Raw genomic sequence first — 23,506 nt, 5'->3', positions numbered from 1 at the left:
AGGCTCAGGAAACCTTTGCAGGTGTTTTGAGTTGATTAGCTGATTGGCATGTCACCATATTCTAATTTGTTGAGATTTTTGTTAAATGTGAGCCAAAATCATCACAATTAAGAGAACCAAAGACTTAAACTACTTCAGTATGTGTAGATTGAATTTATTTAACCCTCAGAGGTCTAAGGGTCTTGGGGCCTGGAGAAGTTTTGTCATGCCCTGACATTTGTGCTTTTTTCAGTTGCTTGTACACATCTAAATGGCTAAAGTCTAATCTCACTGTAATCAGCACAAACTGGGCTATAATAATAAGTGAGCAGCATGTATGTACATGATTGTGTTTTTGAGAAGAAAAAAAAAATTATGCATGGTTAGTAAAAAACGAAAACATTTAAATCACTCGAATAAGGCCATACAACACATACAGAACATTGGTTTGGAACTGGAGCTTATAGCCTAGATTCTTACTTTCTAAATGATGTGAAAACCATCTTGTTTACTCACTCACAGAAAACAATATATTGATATAATTTTTGTTGGTAAAAGTCATATGCGAGTAGGCGTCAACTCACGAATATCATTGGAATTTCCACCTGAGAAGACAAAGGCCCGCATAATGAGCTGCATAATGAGCCTTTCAGTCAAGTGTGTCACTGAGAGGGAGGAGTTACAATAAAGAATGTGAGGAAAAAATACATTTATATAATTTTATGTTTGTAGTTCATTTAGAATATATTTAATTATCCCACAACATAATTTTATATTAACTTGTGAGTGCAGATAAACAGTTTATTAGGAACAATCAAAGCTGACATTCAAAGCTGAATTTTTTGCATCATTACTCCAGTCACACAATCCTTCAGAAATCATTTTAACAATCTGATTTTCTACAAAAAAAAAACATATATATATATTGTTATTATCATTATTATTATTATTATTATTATTAACGTTGAAAAGAGCTGAGAATATTTTTTTTCAGTTTTTTTTGGGGATAAATTGAAAGAACAGCATTGTTTGTTACATTTGATACATTTACATTTATTTGTTACATTTATATTATTTACATCAAGCTTTTGAATGTTATAGTAGTGTATATTGTTATTGAAACTTCATAATGTTTCTCTTGATCATACATAGTCAGGAATTATAGTTTGGAAAAAATAAACTAGTAAAATGTTTACACATTATGTGAAAACTAGTACAAGTATATAAATACATAAAAAGAAACTTACTCTTGTTTATGATCTCTTCTGAATAAAGCGCTTCATTCTTTTTCTGAGGATGTCCAAATCTCAAATCCTGAGGTAATCCACATCACATCATGTTTTTGGGGTGAATTATATCTTTTATATATATATATATATATATATAAAAGATATAATATATCTCTCATGTCTCTTCGTTGAGTATTCATTGAGTTACAGTTCATTTTAATGACGCGTTTGTAAATGAAGATCCCCGCAGACAAAGGCTGCAGACAGCACACCTTGTTTGTTATCTTTACTTTATAAATGCACAAAGTTTTGTTGTCATGTCTGTATACAAAATAAAGTAGACCCTTTACAGGTTCGATTGATGTATTGCTCTTATCTGTACGATCAAAAATGAAAGTGTAATGTAAGTTATTTTCAGGGTTATCAGAAGAAAATGCCTCATAACGCATATTCGCATTAATCGACTCCAGAATACACGAATTTCACAATTTGAATTGAATTGCTGAAATAAATGAACTGTTCCACGACATTCTAATTTATTGAAATTCACCTGTATACCAAAGTATGTGTTTGTTAATTTGATTTTCAGTTTTAAGTTAAATTTTAGCAATGCTTTGTGTTTTTAGTTTTGTTTTTCTCCTTTGCTTTGATTTTTTTGTTGTGTTCTGCGTTTGTTTTTTGTTGTTGTGGTTGCTTACTTTTATTTTATTTTGCCTATATATATATATATATATATATATATATATATAATATAAATATTTTTTATTTATTTTTTTCAACCCCAGGTAGTCCGCACCAGAGGACATTTAGTTGCTGGATTTGAATCAAATAAATGAGACTCATATTTATTTTACATTGTACAATGTGAAGACTTCTTAGTATTATAAAGATCTAGCAAACCCCAGAAGCTTTTTCTTTCTTTCTTTCTTTCTTTCTTCCTTTGTTCATTTTTTTATACTGCAACTGATGACATGCTAGCATGACTGTCTGGCTGAATTCAATTTCCAGGCACAGCTGGTCTGCATCCTCTCCTCCAGTTTTACTTTCCCTAAAAAAATCACATACACGTACATGTCAATCAACTGGCAGCACACACGGATAATAATGGGAGATAAATTAAATTATTTTATTTAATAAACATTGTTTATTGTTTTTTTTTTTGTTCACAAAAAATATATAACATACTGTTTGTTTTTATTAAAGATAATAAACTTTACCACAGGCTTTACTCTTTCCCTCTCTTTTGCTCTTTAATGTTGTTCTTTTTTCATTCTCCTTCAATCCAAATGGATATTCTCATGGAGGTGTACAGATGCAATGCTTCTCTATGCCTTCACCTTCTCAGTAACCTAAACCTCAAAAAAGATCAATTGTGCTTCTCGATTCAGCCCATAACTCAGCACACATGCCAAGACTGGTCAGGGGCAATGCAGGCCAGCAGCCCCAGCTGCGACTGGAAATTGAATTTAGCCTGACAGTCATGCTAGCACGTCATCAGTTGCAGTATAAAACACTGTTTGAGGTTTCTAGTTCACCACATCCGTATGAGAATAAGCAGTTGCCACTTTGTAAAGCTACAAACATAGCTAAAAAGATCTGAGATCTGATTATACTTTTAACTATAGTATTTTGATTTTTTAATAATAGAAATAACAAATTGAAAAAAAAACACAGAAATTCCCAAAAGATTTAAACAGCTGACCACACTTGAATGATACTAAATAATGTTAACAAATAGTCTGAGTGAATATTTGTTATTATTGTTTTTTTATTATTATTTTATTTTATTTCATAACTACTTGAGAGCAGTTGCATTGCTCTTATATTTGAAATGTAGCTCTAAATTGATGCCGTATAACATGATATTCTGTCACCCTGAACTGCTGTCACACTACTGAAAAATGAAGTTTGGTTAGTATTGCTGCTTGTGGTTAGCTACTTAACACTGGGACTGCATGAGTGATTTGAACAAATAATTATTTGAGCATAAATCTGTTGTGACGCTTAACCTAAATTTAATTTCTGACTCTGTCGTCAAGTTGAGCGATACATGAGGCCTTTATTAATGAATGCTCTGATAAATTGCACAGTGGCGAAATGTCAGCTCGTTGCATTCACAGGAGCAAGGTAAATTTCTGCAAGCGACACTGTTTATCTGTCTTTGAAACTGATGGATACTTATTCTCTTCACTGTATCAGATCATGCAAAAAGCTGTTATCATTCATAGGAGCTGGAGCAGTTTGATGCGGATGGTAGTTGTTGAATGCCAGTTATATTTTTTAGCATGAGTCAGAGTCTAGACACTACACAACCTCTCAGTTCCTGCCATAAATGACATTTCAATGGGTCGATTTTGGCAGGAAAGCACTACTAAGGAAAATAGGGCATGATTTTGAATCACTTAGCACTTGTAATGCATTATATACATTTTTTGAATTCTTTGCTACTTGAAAGCATTAATTTGACCTGTAACTTTTGTTATCTTAACACTTCCATATTGTTGCAGGCCATTCTGACATGTTTTAAACAATAAAATACAGATTAAATGCAACTTAACATTAGCTTTTCAGTCTGTAACGTCATGGCATAATGATTAAAATTAAAAAGTTTCTAAGACTTTGTATCAGTAAATGTCCTTTTCCCCCTTTAATTATTATTATTTTTTTTAATCAAGGCTTATGCTGCTTGTGATTACTCATTACGCATTCAGAAATGTTGGTATCATTAGAAAGTCGCATTTCTTAATGAGGGCAGGGTAATCACAGTCTACTGGGCTTTCACTATCAAGAGTTCAATTACTATTCTAATTTACCATCTTGACTAATAATGTTTTCAGTGTGATGCGGAATTAACAAAATCCTATAAACAGCTTTTGTTTAAACAGTGGCAAAACTATGCATCCCAGACTGAAAGACATTTCCCCATTTAAATGACTGAATTGCTCTACAGATAGACACGTTTTGTTGTGGACAGTTTTAATTGCAGTCCCCTTCATAAGCCTCGGGGTATACATACACCTCAGTGGATTGTATCTGCTTATAGGATGTTCTGTTTGTATTTTTCACTGTTGTGGTAGTGTGAGCCTGGATTTGTACCTGTGTTGGCACTCATTGGTCCAGATTCAGGTGTATTTATGTGCCCCTTGTCCCTGAGGTCTTCTGCAGCAGATGGTGATTCAGTTATTTTGTTTCTCACAGTTGCCATGCTTTTCAAGACATATGCCACCTCTACACCTTTCTGAGATTGCAGGCTAGCTTGAGAGACCACTCTTATCTCCAAGTGATGGGCATTTGTCATGGTCCCAGTAGGCCCCTGAGCATACAACAGCTTCCACCATAACCTCAACTTCCTATTCAGTGTGCCAGTCCTATTCAATGGTTCAATAGCAATTTAGCTAGACAAATTAAGATTATATATATATATATATATATATATACCGTAAAACTTCAAATAATAGCCGAGTCCCAAATAGACGCCTGTCTCTTTTAAACGCCTGGTGTGACGACAGGTTTGGGTAAATAAAGGCCGGTCTCAAATAGAGGCCTGGTCTGTTTCAAGCGTGGGAAAAGCTGGATACGGAGCGGCTGAAAAATTCCTTTAAGGTATGCTTGCGCGCGCGTGTGTGTGTGCGAGGGAGAAAGAGGAGATAATATATTTCATTGACTTCGGGATGTTATCCTTAGGTATGTGGCCTGACAGTAGCTTCTGATGGAAGTGAGGATCACCTTATCCATTGTTTCAAAGAGGGAGAGCCGTGCGCATCTGGGCGAGAGCTGTTAGTGCAAGCAAGGCAGGCAGAGTTAGCGGAGGCTGGAGAGAGAGAAGTGGAGGAGAGCGACGTGGAGGAGGAATTCGCCAATGAACTTGTAATTGAGGATCGCGGGGATGATGATAGTGATGAATAGAGTAATTTTCTTTCACATGATTGCAGTTGTTTTACAGGGTAGCCTTCATTCTTTCTTGTTGATATGTTTCGGGAAACAAGTTCATATGCTCGATGGATTTTAGCGGTAACTTCTATTGTTCTGCCCATTGCTGTCACATCGTTTCGTTTTTTATGCTGCCAATAATCTTAGACATTTCTTTCACTAAATTATTTGTTAAACACATTTGTTTAGGGGTAACTTGTATTGTTCTGCCCATTGCGGTGACATCGTTTCGTTTTTTATGTTTTTTTTTTTTTTTTTATGCTGCCAATAGCCAAAGACATTTCTTACATTAAATTATTTGTTAAACACATTCCAAATTAATTCTAAATAAAACGTAATATAATGTTGTAACCTCCTACTGTCATGCTTGAACATCTCAACACTAAATTAAAGGCCTGTCTCTTATAGACGCCTGTCTCAAATACAAGCCGGTGCAGTTCGGCGATTTGGGTAAATAGAAGCCCGGGCTATTATTTGAAGTTTTACGGTATATATATATATATATATATATATATATATATATAAATTAGCATATTGTGATAAAGTTCATTATTTTCCATAATGTAATGATAAAAATTAAACTTTCATATATTTTAGATTCATTGCACACCAACTGAAATATTTCAGGTCTTTTATTGTTTTAATACTGATGATTTTGGCATACAGCTCATGAAAACCCAAAATTCCTATCTCAAAAAATTAGCATATCATGAAAAGGTTCTCTAAACAAGCTATTAAACTAATCATCTGAATCAACTAATTAACTCTAAACACCTGCAAAAGATTCCTGAGGCTTTTAAAAACTCCCAGCCTGGTTCATTACTCAAAACCGCAATCATGGGTAAGACTGCTGACCAGAAGGCCATCATTGACACCCTCAAGCAAGAGGGTAAGACACAGAAAGAAATTTCTGAACGAACAGGCTGTTCCCAGAGTGCTGTATCAAGGCACCTCAATGGGAAGTCTGTGGGAAGGAAAAAGTGTGGCAAAAAACGCTGCACAACGAGAAGAGGTGACCGGACCCTGAGGAAGATTGTGGAGAAGGACCGATTCCAGACCTTGGGAGACCTGCGGAAGCAGTGGACTGAGTCTGGAGTAGAAACATCTAGAGCCACCGTGCACAGGCGTGTGCAGGAAATGGGCTACAGGTGCCGCATTCCCCAGGTCAAGCCACTTTTGAACCAGAAACAGTGGCAGAAACGCCTGACCTGGGCTACAGAGAAGCAGCACTGGACTTTTGGACAAATTTTGCATGTCATTCGGAAATCAAGGTGCCAGAGTCTGGAGGAAGACTGGGGAGAAGGAAATGCCAAAATACCTGAAGTCCAGTGTCAAGTACCCACAGTCAGTGATGGTCTGGGGTGCCATGTCAGCTGCTGGTGTTGGTCCACTGTGTTTTATCAAGGGCAGGGTCAATGCAGCTAGCTATCAGGAGATTTTGGAGCACTTCATGCTTCCATCTGCTGAAAAGCTTTATGGAGATGAAGATTTCATTTTTCAGCACAACCTGGCACCTGCTCACAGTGCCAAAACCACTGGTAAATGGTTTACTGACCATGGTATTACTGTGCTCAATTGGCCTGCCAACTCTCCTGACCTGAACCCCATAGAGAATCTGTGGGATATTGTGAAGAGAAAGTTGAGAGACGCAATACCCAACACTCTGGATGAGCTTAAGGCCGCTATCGAAGCATCCTGGGCCTCCATAACACCTCAGCAGTGCCACAGGCTGATTGCCTCCATGCCACGCTGCATTGAAGCAGTCATTTCTGCAAAAGGATTCCCGACCAAGTATTGAGTGCATAACTTAACATAATTATTTGAAGGTTGACTTTTTTTGTATTAAAAACACTTTTATTTTATTGGTCGGATGAAATATGCTAATTTTTTGAGACAGGCATTTTGGGGTTTCATGAGCTGTATGCCAAAATCATCAGTATTAAAACAATAAAAGACCTGAAATGTTTCAGTTGGTGTGCAATGAATCTAAAATATATGAAAGTTTAATTTTTATCATTACATTATGGAAAATAATGAACTTTATCACAATATGCTAATTTTTTGAGAAGGACCTGTATATATATATATATATATATATATATATATATATATATATATATATATATATATATATATATATATATATATATATAATCTAATACAGATTTATATAAAAACTAATAGTTAGGGGTGGACAAGGGTGCACTGAATATGCTAGGCCCTAGAGCTAAGTTCACACTGTATACACCAATGGGGCCAGTGACCTTCCTAGTCAGTTCACACTATGCATTCTGAGGGGCCCAAGAGCCATATTGGTCAGCTCACACTGCATATGCTGAGGGTTCTAGGAGCTCTAGTGGCTAGCTCATATTGTATATGTTGAAGGGCCCAGGGTCTCTAGAGCATTATCAGTCAGCACACTCTGCATATTCTGAAAGGCCTAGAAACCCTAGAAATCCCCTCTCTTGGGAAGAATGATATTAGGAAAGAGCAGTCAGAACTCCTTAATAAGGATTTCAGTGAACTCGTATAAACACTTAGACAACTTAAAGTTCAGTTATTCATCAGTGGACCACTCCCAGCAAGGGGAACTAGTATGTTTTCACATTTGCTTGGGTTGAACACATGGCTACAAAGAAGGAGTCAATTTCATCAACAACTTCAGTCTTTTCTGGGGTCATAGACAACTGTTTAAACTGGATGGCCTCCACCCAAACAAACTTGGTGCAAGAGTGTTAGAGGACAATATCTACTTCTCCCTCTGTCATCCTTCATTAATGTGTGCTAAACTACTCAACCTGAATGGCATACACACACCTGGACAGAGTATGGGTGACGACAGGACTTCATATCAGCTTCTGAGTCATCATGTGGTTGACACATCCCACAAGGACAAAGATAACACCATGACCACAACAAGCACTGCTCATGGACACCCTCCCGGCTGAGCCCTGCCCACAGGACAACATATTTCAGTCACCGGAAACACCAGAGCCACAGCCCCGCTCACCAGACACATTATCCCTCTTTCCAGCATCTCAGTTTCTAAGCTTCTCAAAGAAAATTGAGGAATTGGTTTATGCTGGGACCAAACTTCCACTCTTTTGCTGCAAGTCAGATTGTCAGTGAAATTCTCTCCTACAGCAAAGGCAATGAGTTTGCTTCCTTCTTTTCTGAGAAGATCAATAATGTCAGGAAGGCGATTAGCACATCCCTAAATTATGCAGAGGTCAGGCAGATTTGACCACAATATCAAAAAGAAGATACTATGTCTGCTTTAGAGGAAATTGATAGCAAATTTTTGGAAGAAAACAAAAAAGTACAGCACCTTACTTTCTGGGACTTTTCCAAACTCCCTGAAAACTGCAGTTGTTTAAACCCCTTCTGAAAAAGAGCGATTTTGATAACACAATATTGAGCAACTATACATATATATAGGCAAGATTATTGAAAATTAAGTTTTTAATCAGCTGAACAAACACTTAGACTCAAATGGATACCTGGACAATTTTCGATCTGGTTTTAGACCACACCACAGCACAGAGACGGCGCTCTTGCGATAATAAATGATATTCGCTTAAATTCTGATTCTGGCAAAATATCAGTGCTTGTACTACTTGATCTCAGTGCTGCATTTAATACTGTTGATCATAACATACTACTAGAGAGACTGGAAAACTAGGTTGGGTTTCCTGGGATGGTAATCAAATGGTTCAGTTCATATTTAGAAGGGAGAGGTTATTATGTGAGTATAGGAGAGCATAAGTCTAAGAGGATGTTCATGACATGCAGAGTCCCACAAGGTTCAATTCTTGCACCGCTCTTGTTTAGCCTGTATATGCTCCCACTAAGTCAAATAATGAGAGAGAATGAAATTGCCTATCACAACTATGCTGATAATACCCAGATTTACATAGCTTTATCGCCAAATGACTATTGCCCCATTGACTCCCCCTGCCAGTGCATTGATGAAATTCACAGTTGGATGTGCCAGAACTTTCTTCAGGTAATCAGGGAAAAAACTGAAGTCATTGTGTTGGGAACCAAAGTTGAAATTCTCAAGGCGAATGCGTACCTTGTCTCTAGGGGTCTAACAACTAAAAATTCCACTAAGTCAGGAATCTTGCTGTTATTCTGGAGACAGACCTTAGTCTCAGTAGTCATGTCAAAGCAGTAAGTAAATCAGCATACTATCATCTAAGAAACATTGCGAGAATTAGATCTTTTGTTTTCAGTGAAGACTTGAAGAAACTCAGTGGTGTATTGTAACGAAGTAATAATACTTTGTTACAGTACTTAAGTATTTTTGGAGTATCTGTACTTTACATGAGTTTTTATATTTCAGCCAACTTTTACTTTTACTCTGCTACATTTCCTAATTAAAATGTATACTTTTACTCTGATACATTTCCCTGAAGCGTATTCGTCACTTACTATAAAATAGAAATCAGAAGAACATGGACTACAGGAAAGCTGGTATGATGAATCAGTGGTCTGGTGTCTGCAAATTAGTCTCCTAAAAAAACCTTTACTCATGTGCAAACAAGCGCATGCACAACTACGAATGATTCATTTCCCACTCAAGTCGAGTCAGGGGTGTGCGATACAGCATCGTCTGCGATAATATGGTAAGTGTTGTTGTAATAATGTGCAATCTGACATTATAAAGTATATCACCAAATCATACAGAGTGCACACGTTATTTATTAGTCTATTAAAACTAAAAATTCCAGGCATTCTAAATTGTATATGGCAAAAATGTATCTGTATGTTTTTTTTATGTTTATATAATTTAATATAGTTAGCTTAATTTATATCACACAAAGAGTACAGTTTTTCTGACAATATCAGCATGAACACATTTAATAATCATTTTATATAAGTCCAGTAAAGCAATAAGTGACTTACGTTTAAGAAATAATATTCCTTTTTTTGCTCGATTTTGCAAATGAAAATAGTTCCAAACAAAGATCACAGCAATGCTTTGCATCTCTAAGCAATAGACAGTGTTTACTTATTGAATGATTTCGCTTTTTGAACAAATTGGTTGAATAAATGATTCAGTGATTTACTCATTAACACAGTCAAATGCTTTGTTTCTGAATGAATCGGTTGGATCTCAATGTATTCAATGTTTTATGTTAAAAACAAAACTTTATTTATCCATCTGTAACTGCAGATTAAATGCATCCATGTTAGATTTATATCACGATTATATCACAATTTTTTTTATAAATTTTGCGATTTCGATTTTAATCACGATTTTGACACACACAGACATGCTTTACAGTCATAAATGCATTCAGTATAAATTTGTAACATATTTCCCCAAAAAAACAAAAAACAATGAGAGCTTTATCAAATGTCTCTAGAACAGACATAAGTCAATGTTTTGCCCAATATATTTATTGCCCAAGGGTCACACGTACTCCGTCTACAGTGCATATACAGTAAATTATGTGCACGCGGTTCAGAAGCAGCAATGTGAGCGCATTATTGTAACGCGAAAGCCCATTAAAATAATGCGCGAGCGCGAATCTATCCACTCGCACCAGTGTTGCGCGGGTCAATGTATTAATAACCCGCACCCGACCAACGTTTTCAACTAACCCGCCCGCAACTCGAACCGCAAAAAAAATTAAATAAAAAATTGTACTGACCTGCTTCCTGACCCGCATTTTTAAAAAGCAGTAAATGCTCATCGTAGCGTCATTGGGCCATAGGAACATAGGCAAAACTAACTAGGCAAAACAAACAAACAAAAAACTAAAAAAACAAAAAAAACTTAATATATTATAATTTTGTCAAGAATTATAACAAATCGTCAGTAAGCTCATGATTTGTACTAAAATAGTCTAGTCTGGCTATGTCTATTTGTATGTTTCGGCAAGGTCAACAGACATTTAGGCTCGGGCTCGTTCCAATCCGAGCTCGTGAGTGGAGAGCGCATTTCTGAATATCCCGATCAGCTCGCTCATTCCCTGGGGTCTCGCTCAACCCAGAACGGCCTGCTGGTTCGAAAATATGCAAGGAGTCAATATATTGTTTAGTAGTAAACTGGTGTTTTCTGTGTTGCTGTAAAGATGAAGTTGACAATGCAGACTCGCCATGAACGCCAGAGAGAAAAGCACATTTCAAATGGATTACATCATCAGAGAGTAGCCCATTTATTTTGTTTTTTTTTTGTTTAAAAGAAGACATTTCAAGCTTTCTGTAATATATAGCCTATATTTCTCAAATCTGTGAGGCACACGCTGAGTTTAGTTCACATGCAATGCAAGTGATCCTGCCGGCGCCTTATTACATTGTCTGCTAGGCTATATATTTGCTTCTTATTTATTAAATACGGGTAACTGATTGATAAAACATTGATCAAAATTAAGATACAATTTATACAAATTGAAAATCTTTTAAAAATAGTTTTCTATAAAACAAAACTTAATGAAGTCGTCAAAATAATGTTTTACCAAAAACAGCGATGTTGCTCCCCATGCAGTCTTCTTTGCCGCCTCTCTACGTGCAGACTGAGCTCGTGTGTCATCTTCATGCCAGTTATTCAGCCAATAAAGTGTAGACCTATGTATTTCAAAAATGTGTCTAGTACTATATAAATGACAAAGGTTTAATTGGCATTTTTATTTCAAAGGACCCGACCATCCGCGACCCGAATATCATTAAAAATATTTTTGGATGACTCGTAACCGCGGGTAACCGCGGGCGACCGCAGGCACCCGCTCATTTTGGATCAACGTGCTCAGATCATAGACTGTATAAGGCTCAGATATATGCTGCCTCACAACGTGTCTCCTCTCGCTCAACCTGTGTCCTGTGCACTCACAACTCTCTCTGTGCTCAAGCTCAAGATATTAAATCTTTTCGCACCTTTCTATTTATAACCTTTTCTGTTCTCATCTTTTACCGTGTGCAGTGTGAACGTCATGTTCCATTAACATGGGCTCGAAAAAAAGGCTACGCATCACAGACAGAGTGTGTGAACCTGGAGTTAGGCATATGCCCAGTCTTCTCTGTTCTCGCGCTCCACTTAGGTCCGCTGCATCCTGATTGGTTCAGATAACAGAGTGCGGGAGGTCAGGGCCATGGAAAATCGTGCTATGAAGCGATTTAGAAATCGCACACACTCAAATTGCGATTTTATTTCGATTTCGATTAATCACACAGCCCTAATCCATGTCCCCTCTTATGTTGGAATGAAAGACACTAATACAGATGAAGTGCTTCTTATTTTTGTTCAAAATACAAAAGGGTTAAAACTGAGCAAAATTTTGCTACTCAAGCTGTGTATGAATATTTTTTTATATATATTTATTATTTTCCATTTTGCATTTACTTGTACTTTTACGTTCAATACTTAAGTATGTTTAGGATTAAAAAAAAAATTGTTGTACTTAAGTACAATAGATATCACATATTTTAAGACTTTTACTCAAGTAATATTCTAAATGGTGAATTCAACTTCTACCAAAGTAATTTCTGGTAAGATATCTGTAATTTTACTTGAGTATGGCTTTCAGGCAATTTATACACCACTAGAGAAACTTGTTCATGCCTTTATCACCAGAATGGTGGACTATTGTAATGGTCTTCTCACCGGCCTTCACAAGAAGACCATTAGACAGCTGCAGCTCATCCAGAACGCTGCTGCCAGAATTCTGACTAGAACCAGAAAATCTGAGCATATCACACCAGTTCTCAGGTCCTTACAATGGCTTCCAGTTATATTTAGGATTGATTTTAAATTACTTTTACTTGTTTATAAATCACTCAATGGCCTAGGACCTAAATACCTAGCAAATATGTTCACTGAATATAAACCTAAAAGACCACTCAGATCATTAGGATCAAAACAAGGGGAGTCTGCTCTTAGTTATTATGCCGCCTGAAGTTTGGAATCAGCTTCCAGAAGAGATCAGATGTCCTAAAACATTTGTCACATTTAAATGCGGACTCAAATCTCATCTATTTAGCTGTGCATTTATTGAATGAGCACTGTGCAATGTCCGAACTGATTGCATTGTAATTTATGTGTAATCATTTTCTATTCTTAACTGTTTTATATTAATTTTAAACATCTTAAATTATTTTTTTAATCCCTTTTAAAGTTTTTAAATTCCCTGTTTTATTGTTGTGATTATTATTATTATTATTTATTTATTTATTTATTTATTTTATTTTATGTAAAGCACCTTACATTAGCATTGTGTATTACATTGTATATGCTGAGGGGCCCAGTGGCCATGGAGCCCTAGTAGCCAGCTAGCACGTTTTAGGAGGGATTTATTAAACATGGATGCAGAAGAGTCTAAGTACGAATATGTACTACAGTCCCTGACTCTGCGGGACCGTGACAGCTTTTTTTTTTTTTTTATTAACTCTCGCGGATGGAAGCAGGCTACCTGACCCGTATGCCATACGGCCATATGAATTACTTTTGGGTGGTATGGGGAATTTTGTCAAGGCATATTTTCTAATGTAACCTATCGCTGGGCTAACTATGATTAGCAATGTGTATTATTTTAAGAGACCATTCAAAGGATGGCACACACATCTATCGCTGTATGTTTGTTTAACATTTAAACTAGCTAATGCGCTGAAGGTTGGCGACTTTTCACCTTTAAAACAGAAACTTACTGATTTACTAGATAAAACCAACACACCAGTTCATATGCATAGATTATTTTACCTGATATGAAGTGTGCACTGCAAACACGAGCATTATTTATGATCATCTCCGTCCAGTCTGTACGCCGTATTGCATTCAACCACAATTGTTTTCTTGATTTCTGTGAAGGAATGTCTGCCAGGATCCGGTAAGACTTTAGTTTTGAAACAAAAGTGCTGTTCCTTCTATTCTGGCAGCCAAAAACCCAACAAGAAGACATTTTAAAGTCAAAACCTCAAACTTTTAGCGCACCTGCAATGAGTTCTGCCTTATGTGTTGCCTCCAGCTAGAGCGGTGACGTCACAGTGATGTAGGTGATTAAGGGGTCTACAGCTCACAGTATATATTATGAGGCCTAGTAGTCTGATTAAACTGTGTACACAACTGGCCCTATAGACCTTGGGAGCTGTAGTGGTCAGTTCATGCTGGATACATTGAGGAGCCCTGGAGCCCTTGTGGTCAGCTCTCACTGTATATTTAGTGATAAACTCATATTGTATGCACTTAGGGATCCAGGGACCCTGGAGCACTACTGATCAGTTCGTGCTGTATACTCTAGGTGCGCTTGAGCCCTAGTAGCCAGCTCAACCTGTATACGCTGTTGGGCCCAGGGACCGTGGAGCTCTAGTTGTCAACTCACTCTGTAAAAGCAGAAGCCTTGCAGTTAATAAGCCAAGGGCCCTGGTTCAGTTTTCTTTGCCTGTACACCCTGAGGCTTTGGAGGCTTCTAGCTTGTCCCTACAGCCCTGCCATTTGTTTGCTCAAAACACACAGATTGATTCTGTGAGATTCTCAGTAAGTTAGATAGTAACACACTAATTTGCCATATTTTTTTTTCTAATTTGAAGCACTTTCTCGTGTGAAGGCTTTTTCGCCTTGCACTTTTAACAATTAACAGTATCACTATTAATATTTTACATGGTGATCTTTGAGTGAGCAAATGTTTCAAAGCTAATTTGACACCGTATTACTTCCCAGCCAGTTAATACATGGCTGATAGAGCATTTTGTACATATCCAGGCAGAACTCATTACTCTGACCACATCCAAAGCAGTGCATTACCATAAATCACTTCAATCTTGTTGATAGCTTTTTGCATGTTCTCTTGGCAAATTAAATAAATGGATTCAACAAATTGTTTTTTTTTTTGCAAACAGCACCTCTTATTTATAAAATCTCTTCAGCCTGCTAGTGACCAGGTTTGTTTTGCTGTCTAACAATGTAATTCTGGCAACTCTCTCCACTGTTCCCTTTTTCTCTGAGTGTCTGACAGATGGTTTTATTCATTAGCCATCCTCACCCACACTGAAATAATTCAGATTTAAATACGTATTTGCCATGCTTTCCTTAATACATTATATTAAATTGTGTGTGTGTGTGTGTGTGTGTCTGTGTGTGTATATATGTATATATGTATATATATATATATGATGCAATCTTATTTTCAATTAAAGATTTTCTTCAAAATTAAAAGACATAAAATATTAAAGCAAAGTAAATGGAGAAAAAAAAGGAGGAAATGAGAATTATGTTAATCAAACTCCTCAGGATTTTAAAAGAGCAGTGACGAAAAGTAAATGATCTGCTAGTTTGATAAAACACAGTGTGGTATAACTCCTTGTGCTTTCGAGGCCCCATGACCCAAATCCTCTCCATACACCCTGAAGATACAGGAGTGAGCTGAAAAACCATTTGTAGTCCGATTTCACACTAAAACGCATGCCTCGACTGGCACTATGTGTGGTGCTGTCCCACCCATGGGTGGGTGGATGGGTTTCAGCATATTCTCACGAGGGCAGACCCACCCACAGGCTCCATTTCTCAGCTGACGTAATTATCTCCATCACAGGGGGGTTACCAACCCTTCTGTCCCCTGGCCAATGCTACACATCAGATTTCACAAACTTATAACGTATGAAACTCGCAGCGGGAGGTGGGACTTTAAAAGAGCAGAATAAAAATGAGCAAATTGGGTCTGTCATGTTCATTTGAATCCTGCTAAGAGTGCTCAGCAGCAGAATTTAAGTTGATCATTGCTTGAAAGATTTAGGTTTAAACATGCCTGCAACTTAACACCTAGTAGATTTGACTTTAAATCTTGATTTATACTACTCAAGAATTGAATTCCTTATTCTGATTGGTTCTCAAACATTCCATGCAAATTTTATACTGCACAATTGTAATTAATTCCAGGTTTAACTGCATTAGGTTTTGCACAGATCTTTGCCTTAATTTATTGTCTGGACAAGTCGACTGTGTTGCCCAAAGTCAGAGCCATTTGAGCCGTTAACACATATCACATAAAATCATGATTTATTTATTTATTTATTTTATTTTTTTTTATTCTTTTTTTTTTATTTTATAAAACTACTTTTGCATTATTGAATGTTAGTGCTTTGCATCAAATGACCACATTCTGTCTTTTTAAAATCCTTTTAATTTTTGATTTTTGATTGAAAATATTGATATAGTTGCGACAGAAAGGGTATTTTTGTTTTCTGTTTTAAGATTTTATTTTATCTTTCAGGGTACAGCAGCCAGTCGGGTTCACTATAAAGTGGATCTGGAGCAGTTTCCTTACAGCACTAGTATCTTCGACGTGGAGGAGAACTCTGGCAATGTTCTCACCAGGGTCAATCTGAATGAGGAGCCCAACACTAAATTCAGTGTAAGTGCACAACAATCTTTTCTTATTACAGGGCTTGTCTACTAGCAATCTGCAGGCCATAACTAGGCGTCAATTATTTTTATGCATCTCACAGATTTAAATAGATGCAATCGCTGCACCGCCTGATACATTAAAGTGCTTTCTGAAAACTCAATGGTCAGTTCAGAAACACTCAGGCAGAATTCAGGCAGGTTTTAAGCACACCTTAGATCTCAACACATTGATCTTGTCATTTTAGATATTTACACACACATTAATGAAAATAGATGAAACACAACAGTTAAAGCAGCAGCACGTTCTTGACATTCTATTGGTAAACATAATAGCCCTCTCTCATGAAACTTTTGTACATTTATGAGTAAATTATGAGTAATTTGTATGTAAAACAGACCTTCCCGAAAACTCTCCTCCGGATTCACAAACGCTTCATAAACATCCAATTTTTTAGTTAAACGTGTATGTTAATGAATTGCAATCATTCGTAAATAGGGCTCTCATGCACACTCATTCACAATTAGCATAATCCCTGCCTATGAATTACAGCTACGCAAATTGCATGTCCAGGAACGCAGTGGAATATTCTGGTCTACTTGCTCAGGTTTGGCTTGAGGACCTATTGTATAAATGCAAAAAAGACTAGTATGCCATATGCCTAACAATAAATATTCCATAACGTGTCCACCAAGGTGTTTTCAGTCATGTGAAAAAATGTCAGACGCTCTTCTTAAAATGACCAGCTGGTGGTGCTTGAAGAGGCTTTGGTGGCACAGTGTTTTTTTCCAGCTGATATTCTTTAGTTGTTTTGATTTTGAATATCAAAGTATTAGCCTACTAGTATCTCATTTTTAAAAATAGTACTAAATATAGGGTCAAATTAACTTTATTGTAATTTATTTGTAATTATTATGGCAGTGCATCAAAATTCAGTGCCATCAGTTTGCCAAAAAGAACCTAGAACGTTTTATGCACCATTTACCCGTGGTAGGGAGCAGGTGTACGGTTTTTTCATATCAACTAACAATTCTAAAATACAAACATTTTCATAAATTTGAAAATCTATGTCAGAACGACTTTACGAACGATTAACACAAAAAAATCGTTCTGCTCCTGTTTCATGAATGAGGCCCAATGGAAGCACGACAGGAAATCGAAGGAAGAGAGAAAGAAGGGACCAGGATGGGAACATCGGCCTGACTGCTAAATAAATTGGTGCATTTGCTTTCCCCACAAGGCCACTGTGCAGACATAAGATTTGTCATTTTTATGACATGTTAATGTCTCAGACAACATACTGAATTAAGTTAAATTTTCTTGCCCAATTTGCAAACAGATTTTCCCCCTTTTTTTAAGTATAAACAAGAAAAAAGCTTTGCAAACCGAGAAAGAACAATAATCTTAAAAGTCTTTTCTTGCAGGTTATTAAACTGCAGTATGTAATATATATATATACAAATATGTGTGTTTGTGTGTTTATATATACAACCCGAATTCTGGAAAAGTTGGGACGTTTTTTAAATTTTAATAAAATGAAAACTAAAGGAATTCCAAATCACATGAGCCAATATTTTATTCACAAGAAAACATAAAAACGTAGCAAATGTTTTAACTGAGAAATTTTACACTTTTGTCCACTTAATTAGCTCATTTAAAATTTAATAGCTGCTACAGGTCTCAAAAAAGTTGGCACGGGGGCAACAAATGGCTAAAAAAGCAAGCAGTTTTGAAAAGATTCAGCTGGGAGAACATCTAGTGATTAATTAAGTTAATTGATATCAGGTCTGTAACATGATTAGCTATAAAAGCTTTGTCTTAGAGAAGCAGAGTCTCTCAGAAGTAAAGATGGGCAGAGGCTCTCCAATCTGTGAAAGACTGCGTAAAAAAATTGTGGAAAACTTTAAAAACAATGTTCCTCAACGTCAAATTGCAAAGGCTTTGCAAATCTCATCATCTACAGTGCATAACATCATCAAAAGATTCAGAGAAACTGGAGAAATCTCTGTGCGTAAGGGACAAGGCCGGAGACCTTTATTGGATGCCCGTGGTCTTCGGGCTCTCAGACGACACTGCATCACTCATCGGCATGATTGTGTCAGTGACATTACTAAATGGGCCCAGGAATACTTTCAGAAACCACTGTCGGTAAACACAATCCGCCGTGCCATCAGCAGATGCCAACTAAAGCTCTATCATGCAAAAAGGAAGCCATATGTGGACATGGTCCAGAAGCGCCGTCGTGTACTGTGGGCCAAGGCTCATTTAAAATGGACTATTTCAAAGTGGAATAGTGTTTTATGGTCAGATGAGTCCAAATTTGACATTCTTGTTGGAAATCACGGACGCCGTGTCCTCCGGGCTAAAGAGGAGGGAGACCTTCCAGCATGTTATCAGCGTTCAGTTCAAAAGCCAGCATCTCTGATGGTATGGGGGTGCATAAGTGCATACGGTATGGGCAGCTTGCATGTTTTGGAAGGCTCTGTGAATGCTGAAAGGTATATAAAGGTTTTAGAGCAACATATGCGTCCCTCCAAACAACGTCTATTTCAGGGAAGGCCTTGTTTATTTCAGCAGGACAATGCAAAACCACATACTGCAGCTATAACAACAGCATGGCTTCGTCGTAGAAGGGTCCGGGTGCAAACCTGGCCTGTCTGCAGTCCACCTATAGAGAACATTTCACCTATAGAGAACATTTGGCGCATCATTAAACGAAAAATACGTCAAAGACGACCACGAACTCTTCAGCAGCTGGAAATCTATATGAGGCAAGAATGGGACCAAATTCCAACAGCAAAACTCCAGCAACTCATAGCCTCAATGCCCAGACGTCTTCAAACTGTTTTGAAAAGAAAAGGAGATGCTACACCATGGTAAACATGCCCCGTCCCAACTATTTTGAGACCTGTAGCAGAAATCAAAATTGAAATGAGCTCATTTTGTGCATAAAATTGTAAACTTTCTCAGTTTAAACATTTGCTATGTTATCTATGTTCTATTGTGAATAAAATATTGGCTCATGTGATTTGAATGTCTTTTAGTTTTCATTTTATTAAAATTGAAAAAACGTCCCAACTTTTCCGGAATTCGGGTTGTATATATACTGGCTTTTGAAGCTCAGACGGACAGTGTGGACAGAACTTGACCCAGTGCTGATTCTAAGTCCTCCTTGTTTTAACTTAAAATTGATTTTCTCATGTTCTCAAACAGTTGGCAGTTATTGCATATGATGATGGGGAGCCGGTGAAGTTCAATAAGACACTGGTGGAGATCACTGTCCTGCAGCCGTCCATCATTCCTGTGTTCACGCAGGAGGAGTACAGGTGAGTAAACACCTGAAAACGTGAATGCCCTCTGCTATATCTGCTGTCTGTTCATGCTGCTTCAACTGTGGTAGACTTCCAGAACATCTTCAACAGGTTGAGTACTGTCACCTGGAAACTGTGCTTGAAATCAGAAAGTTAGATGCGGCGAACAGCAATGATAAATATGTAAATTTTTTGTGTAATATATTATGTGTATTTTTATGGTCCTCCGAGTTACAATATTTCATCCATTTTTATGCGGAATGACCAGAAAGCTCAATTGACCTTACTTGAAATCAAACAGATGTCGTTTTATGCTCTGTTGAGGGATTCATGTCTTGAGCCATAAATTTAAGTTTTAGAGGTGGAGCAAGTTCAACATTTATTCTGTTTTGATTGAGGATTATGAAAAAACAAGCTAAACATTCACCTGTGGATTATGCACAATAAGATCATGAACGTGTATTTTCAAAGTAAATAGGTTCAATATCATCAAAGCACCAGGAAAAGAAACAGTTTCAGGTAGTTTTATTCAATATAAAACCATCAGCATCGATTTAATCATAGACTTTATGAATATGTATAATAGCTTCAAGGTAAACTGGGTTTTATACACACTGTTGTTTACTCAGAGGACATTTGCACTCCATTCGAATACATTACTGCTGTTTTCTTAAATAACATATTTAATATATTTGACACAAGGGGTAATCAGTTCAATTCACATGGATTCTGAAGCAAATAACACTTGAACCATTTTGCCCAAATTGATTTAAAGATAAAAACATTGATTTTTTTTTTTTACTGAATGCAGACTATTCATCTGTACGGTACATTCAGAAGAAGACCGCACCACCTGTGTGAATGGATCTGTGATCAAAATTGGTTTATTGACAGCTTTATAGTGAAGTGGCAGTAATATGCAGGCTTTGATGAGCTACAAGGACCAATGGGATTAAAAATTGCCTTGGTAGCATCGTTATCTTTTGATTAATCAGAGCTACAGAGACAGAAACATAGAGATGAAAAAACTTGGCAGAAGTTCTGAATTAATACAGCTTTATTGTATTAAATGGAAAATTAGTGTGTCGATAATGCAAAAGAACAATAGTAAACACTAGGGATATCCAGATCCGATCACGTGATCGGAAATCGGGCCCGCTGATAGTGATATCAGGAAACTCCTAATATGGACAAAAGCGTCCAGCTATCGCTGTGGTTTTTACGGGAAAACAGAAACTCATGCAAACAGGAAGACATTAATATACGATCATGAGAATAAATTGTTTTTTAAGTCATCTCCAGCAGGTGATAAATAAAGTATATGAACTATGCAGTGCTAATTGACATTTATTACAGTATAGAAACTATTCTGCCTTATTATGTGATAAACAGTGTTTGTAGTATATAAACAAATAATTATTATTTGTTATTGTCCAGCATTTATAGATTTCTAAGCCAATTTAAAGATAGAAAATAAGAGAAAAATTAAAGTTGCCTATACTACCAGTCAGAAGTTTTTGAACAGTAAGCTTGTTAATGTTTCTTTTTTTTTTTAAGAAGTCTCTTCTGTTCACCAAGCCTGCATTTATTTGATCCAAAGTACAGCAAAACAGTAAAATGTTTGAAATATTTTCACTAGCCTATTTAAAATAGCTGTTTTATATTTGAATATATTTCAAAATGTAATTTTTTGAACATCCTGAATTTGTTTTTTCGCTCTTCTTTATTCTTATTTTTTTATTTATTAAATAAGTATCGGATCGGGACTCGGTATCGGTAGATACTGAAAATCAAATGACTCGGACTTGAGCGCAAAAAAACCTGATCGGGACATCCCTAATAAACATGAAATTTTATGTTAAAGGTGGTTAATCTTTGAATGTCATCATCCAGCTCAGTTCAGTTTAGTTTAAATAGTATCTGTGCCATCAAGTCAATGATATAGCTAGAAAATAAGTGTCCCCAACTAAGCAAGCCAGAGCGGCAAGGAAACAAAACTCCATCGGTGACAGAATGGAGAAAAAAAACCTTGTGATAAACCAGGCTCAGTCAGGGGGCCCGATGAGCGAGCAGGTTGTTCGAGCAAAGTCAGATTGTGTGGAGGACTTATTTGGTTCCTGTGGTCTTGTCCCGATGGCCCTCTAGGAGACAAGGTCTTGACTGTGGATCTGTCTCTGGGGATCATCTAGTTGTCCTGGTCTCCGCTGACATTCAGGGCTGTAGAGATCCTCTCTAGGTGCTGAACCACCATCTGGTCTGGATACATACTGGATCCGGGTGACTGCAGTGACCATTTGATCTGGATACAGACTGGATCTGGTCGCTACGGGTACCTCGGAATAAGAAAGAAACAGACTAATATTAGTGTAGATGCCATTCTTTTATCGATGACAAGTACATTGGGTGTTATGGGAAGTGTTCCCGGTTCTGGCTGACCTAATTAATGCATCCTAAAAATCCATTTTACGGATTTGAATATTAGAAATGTGTTAGTGTGTTATGTGTAAGCCAGGTTAAAGAGATAGGTCTTTAATCTAGATTTAAACTGACAGAGAAAAATGAATCAATGCAGTTTTACAAATGCTAAAAATGTGGATTTCAAAGGAAAGATTGCTATCAAATCGCTCACCTAGGTTCCTAGTATCAGTACTATGATACGGTCTAAATCCTGACTGGAAATCCTCACAGATATAATTTTTTCTCTAAGAAGGAATATAATTATGACGATACTACCTTTTTAGTATCTTTGACAGAAAAGGGGGATTTGAGATTAGTCTATAATTAACTAGTTCTTTGGGGTCAAGTTGTGTTTTGTTTTAATGTGAGGCTTAATAACAGCCTGTTTGAAGGTTTTGGGGACATATCCTAATGACAATGACAAATTAATAATAGTGGAATAGGGTCTAGAATACATGTTGTTGGTTTAGATAATTTAGCAAGTTTATACAATTCTTCCTCTCCTATAGTAGAGAATAATTGGAACTGTTCCTCAGGGGATCTATAGCGCAATATCTGATGCGTTACTGTAGCTGACGGCTGCATGGTTACAATTTTATCTGTAATAGTATTGATCTTGGAAGTAAAGTAGTTCAAAAAGTCATTACTGCTCTGCTGTTGGGAAATGTCAGCACATGTTGATGTTTTATTTTTTTGTTAATTTAGCCACTGTATTGAATAAATACCTGGGGTTATGTTTGTTTTCTAATACGGGCCGAAAAGTAATCAGATCTAACCGTTTTTAATGATTTCCATCAAGTTGTTCTGAGCCATTGGATATGCTGAGGAATTGAGATAGTTTAGGAAGATTACTTACAAAGCGGTCTTGTGGAAGAAGTAATGGTTCTACCATCCTTGTAACAAGGAGTAAAATTTACAGTTTTAGCTATATGGAGTTTGCACAAGACTAGATAATGATCTGAATTATCATTGCTTTGCTGCAGTATTTCAACACCATTTACATAAATTCCATGTGAAATTAGCAAATTCTTTAATAAAGTCTGTATGTTGCCCTGGTGGCCTGTACAAACATTATAGGGTATTTATCATTAACACTTGTTTCTCTGGATAATGTAATATGAAGCACCATTACTTCAAACAAGGTCACCACTTGGACATCCAGCCACTGGAGTGGTGACAGTCTGCTATGTATCTCGTCACCACTGTAAGCAGGGAGGGGACCCGAGCATATTACAGTGTCTGACATCGTACTTGCAGGTTC

The 23,506-nt window shown here is 36.9% G+C and overlaps 1 protein-coding gene across 4 annotated transcripts in view; it reads left to right on the top strand.

The window, feature by feature from the left end:
• Positions 1–23,506, top strand: part of LOC132122007 (protocadherin-15-like) — a 252,976-nt gene that overhangs the window by 167,146 nt on the left and 62,324 nt on the right. For all 4 annotated transcript variants that reach the window (XM_059531804.1, XM_059531803.1, XM_059531802.1 and 1 more), the window contains exons 22-23: positions 16,346–16,486; positions 19,691–19,803. In XM_059531804.1, coding sequence (XP_059387787.1) covers positions 16,346–16,486; positions 19,691–19,803 — 254 coding nt within the window. The remainder of the gene's footprint in view (positions 1–16,345; positions 16,487–19,690; positions 19,804–23,506) is intronic.

The sequence above is a fragment of the Carassius carassius genome, chromosome 40 (assembly GCF_963082965.1).
Source record: "Carassius carassius chromosome 40, fCarCar2.1, whole genome shotgun sequence".
In the NCBI taxonomy this organism is placed as follows: domain Eukaryota; kingdom Metazoa; phylum Chordata; class Actinopteri; order Cypriniformes; family Cyprinidae; genus Carassius; species Carassius carassius.
This window is presented reverse-complemented; position numbering and strand designations above follow the sequence as displayed.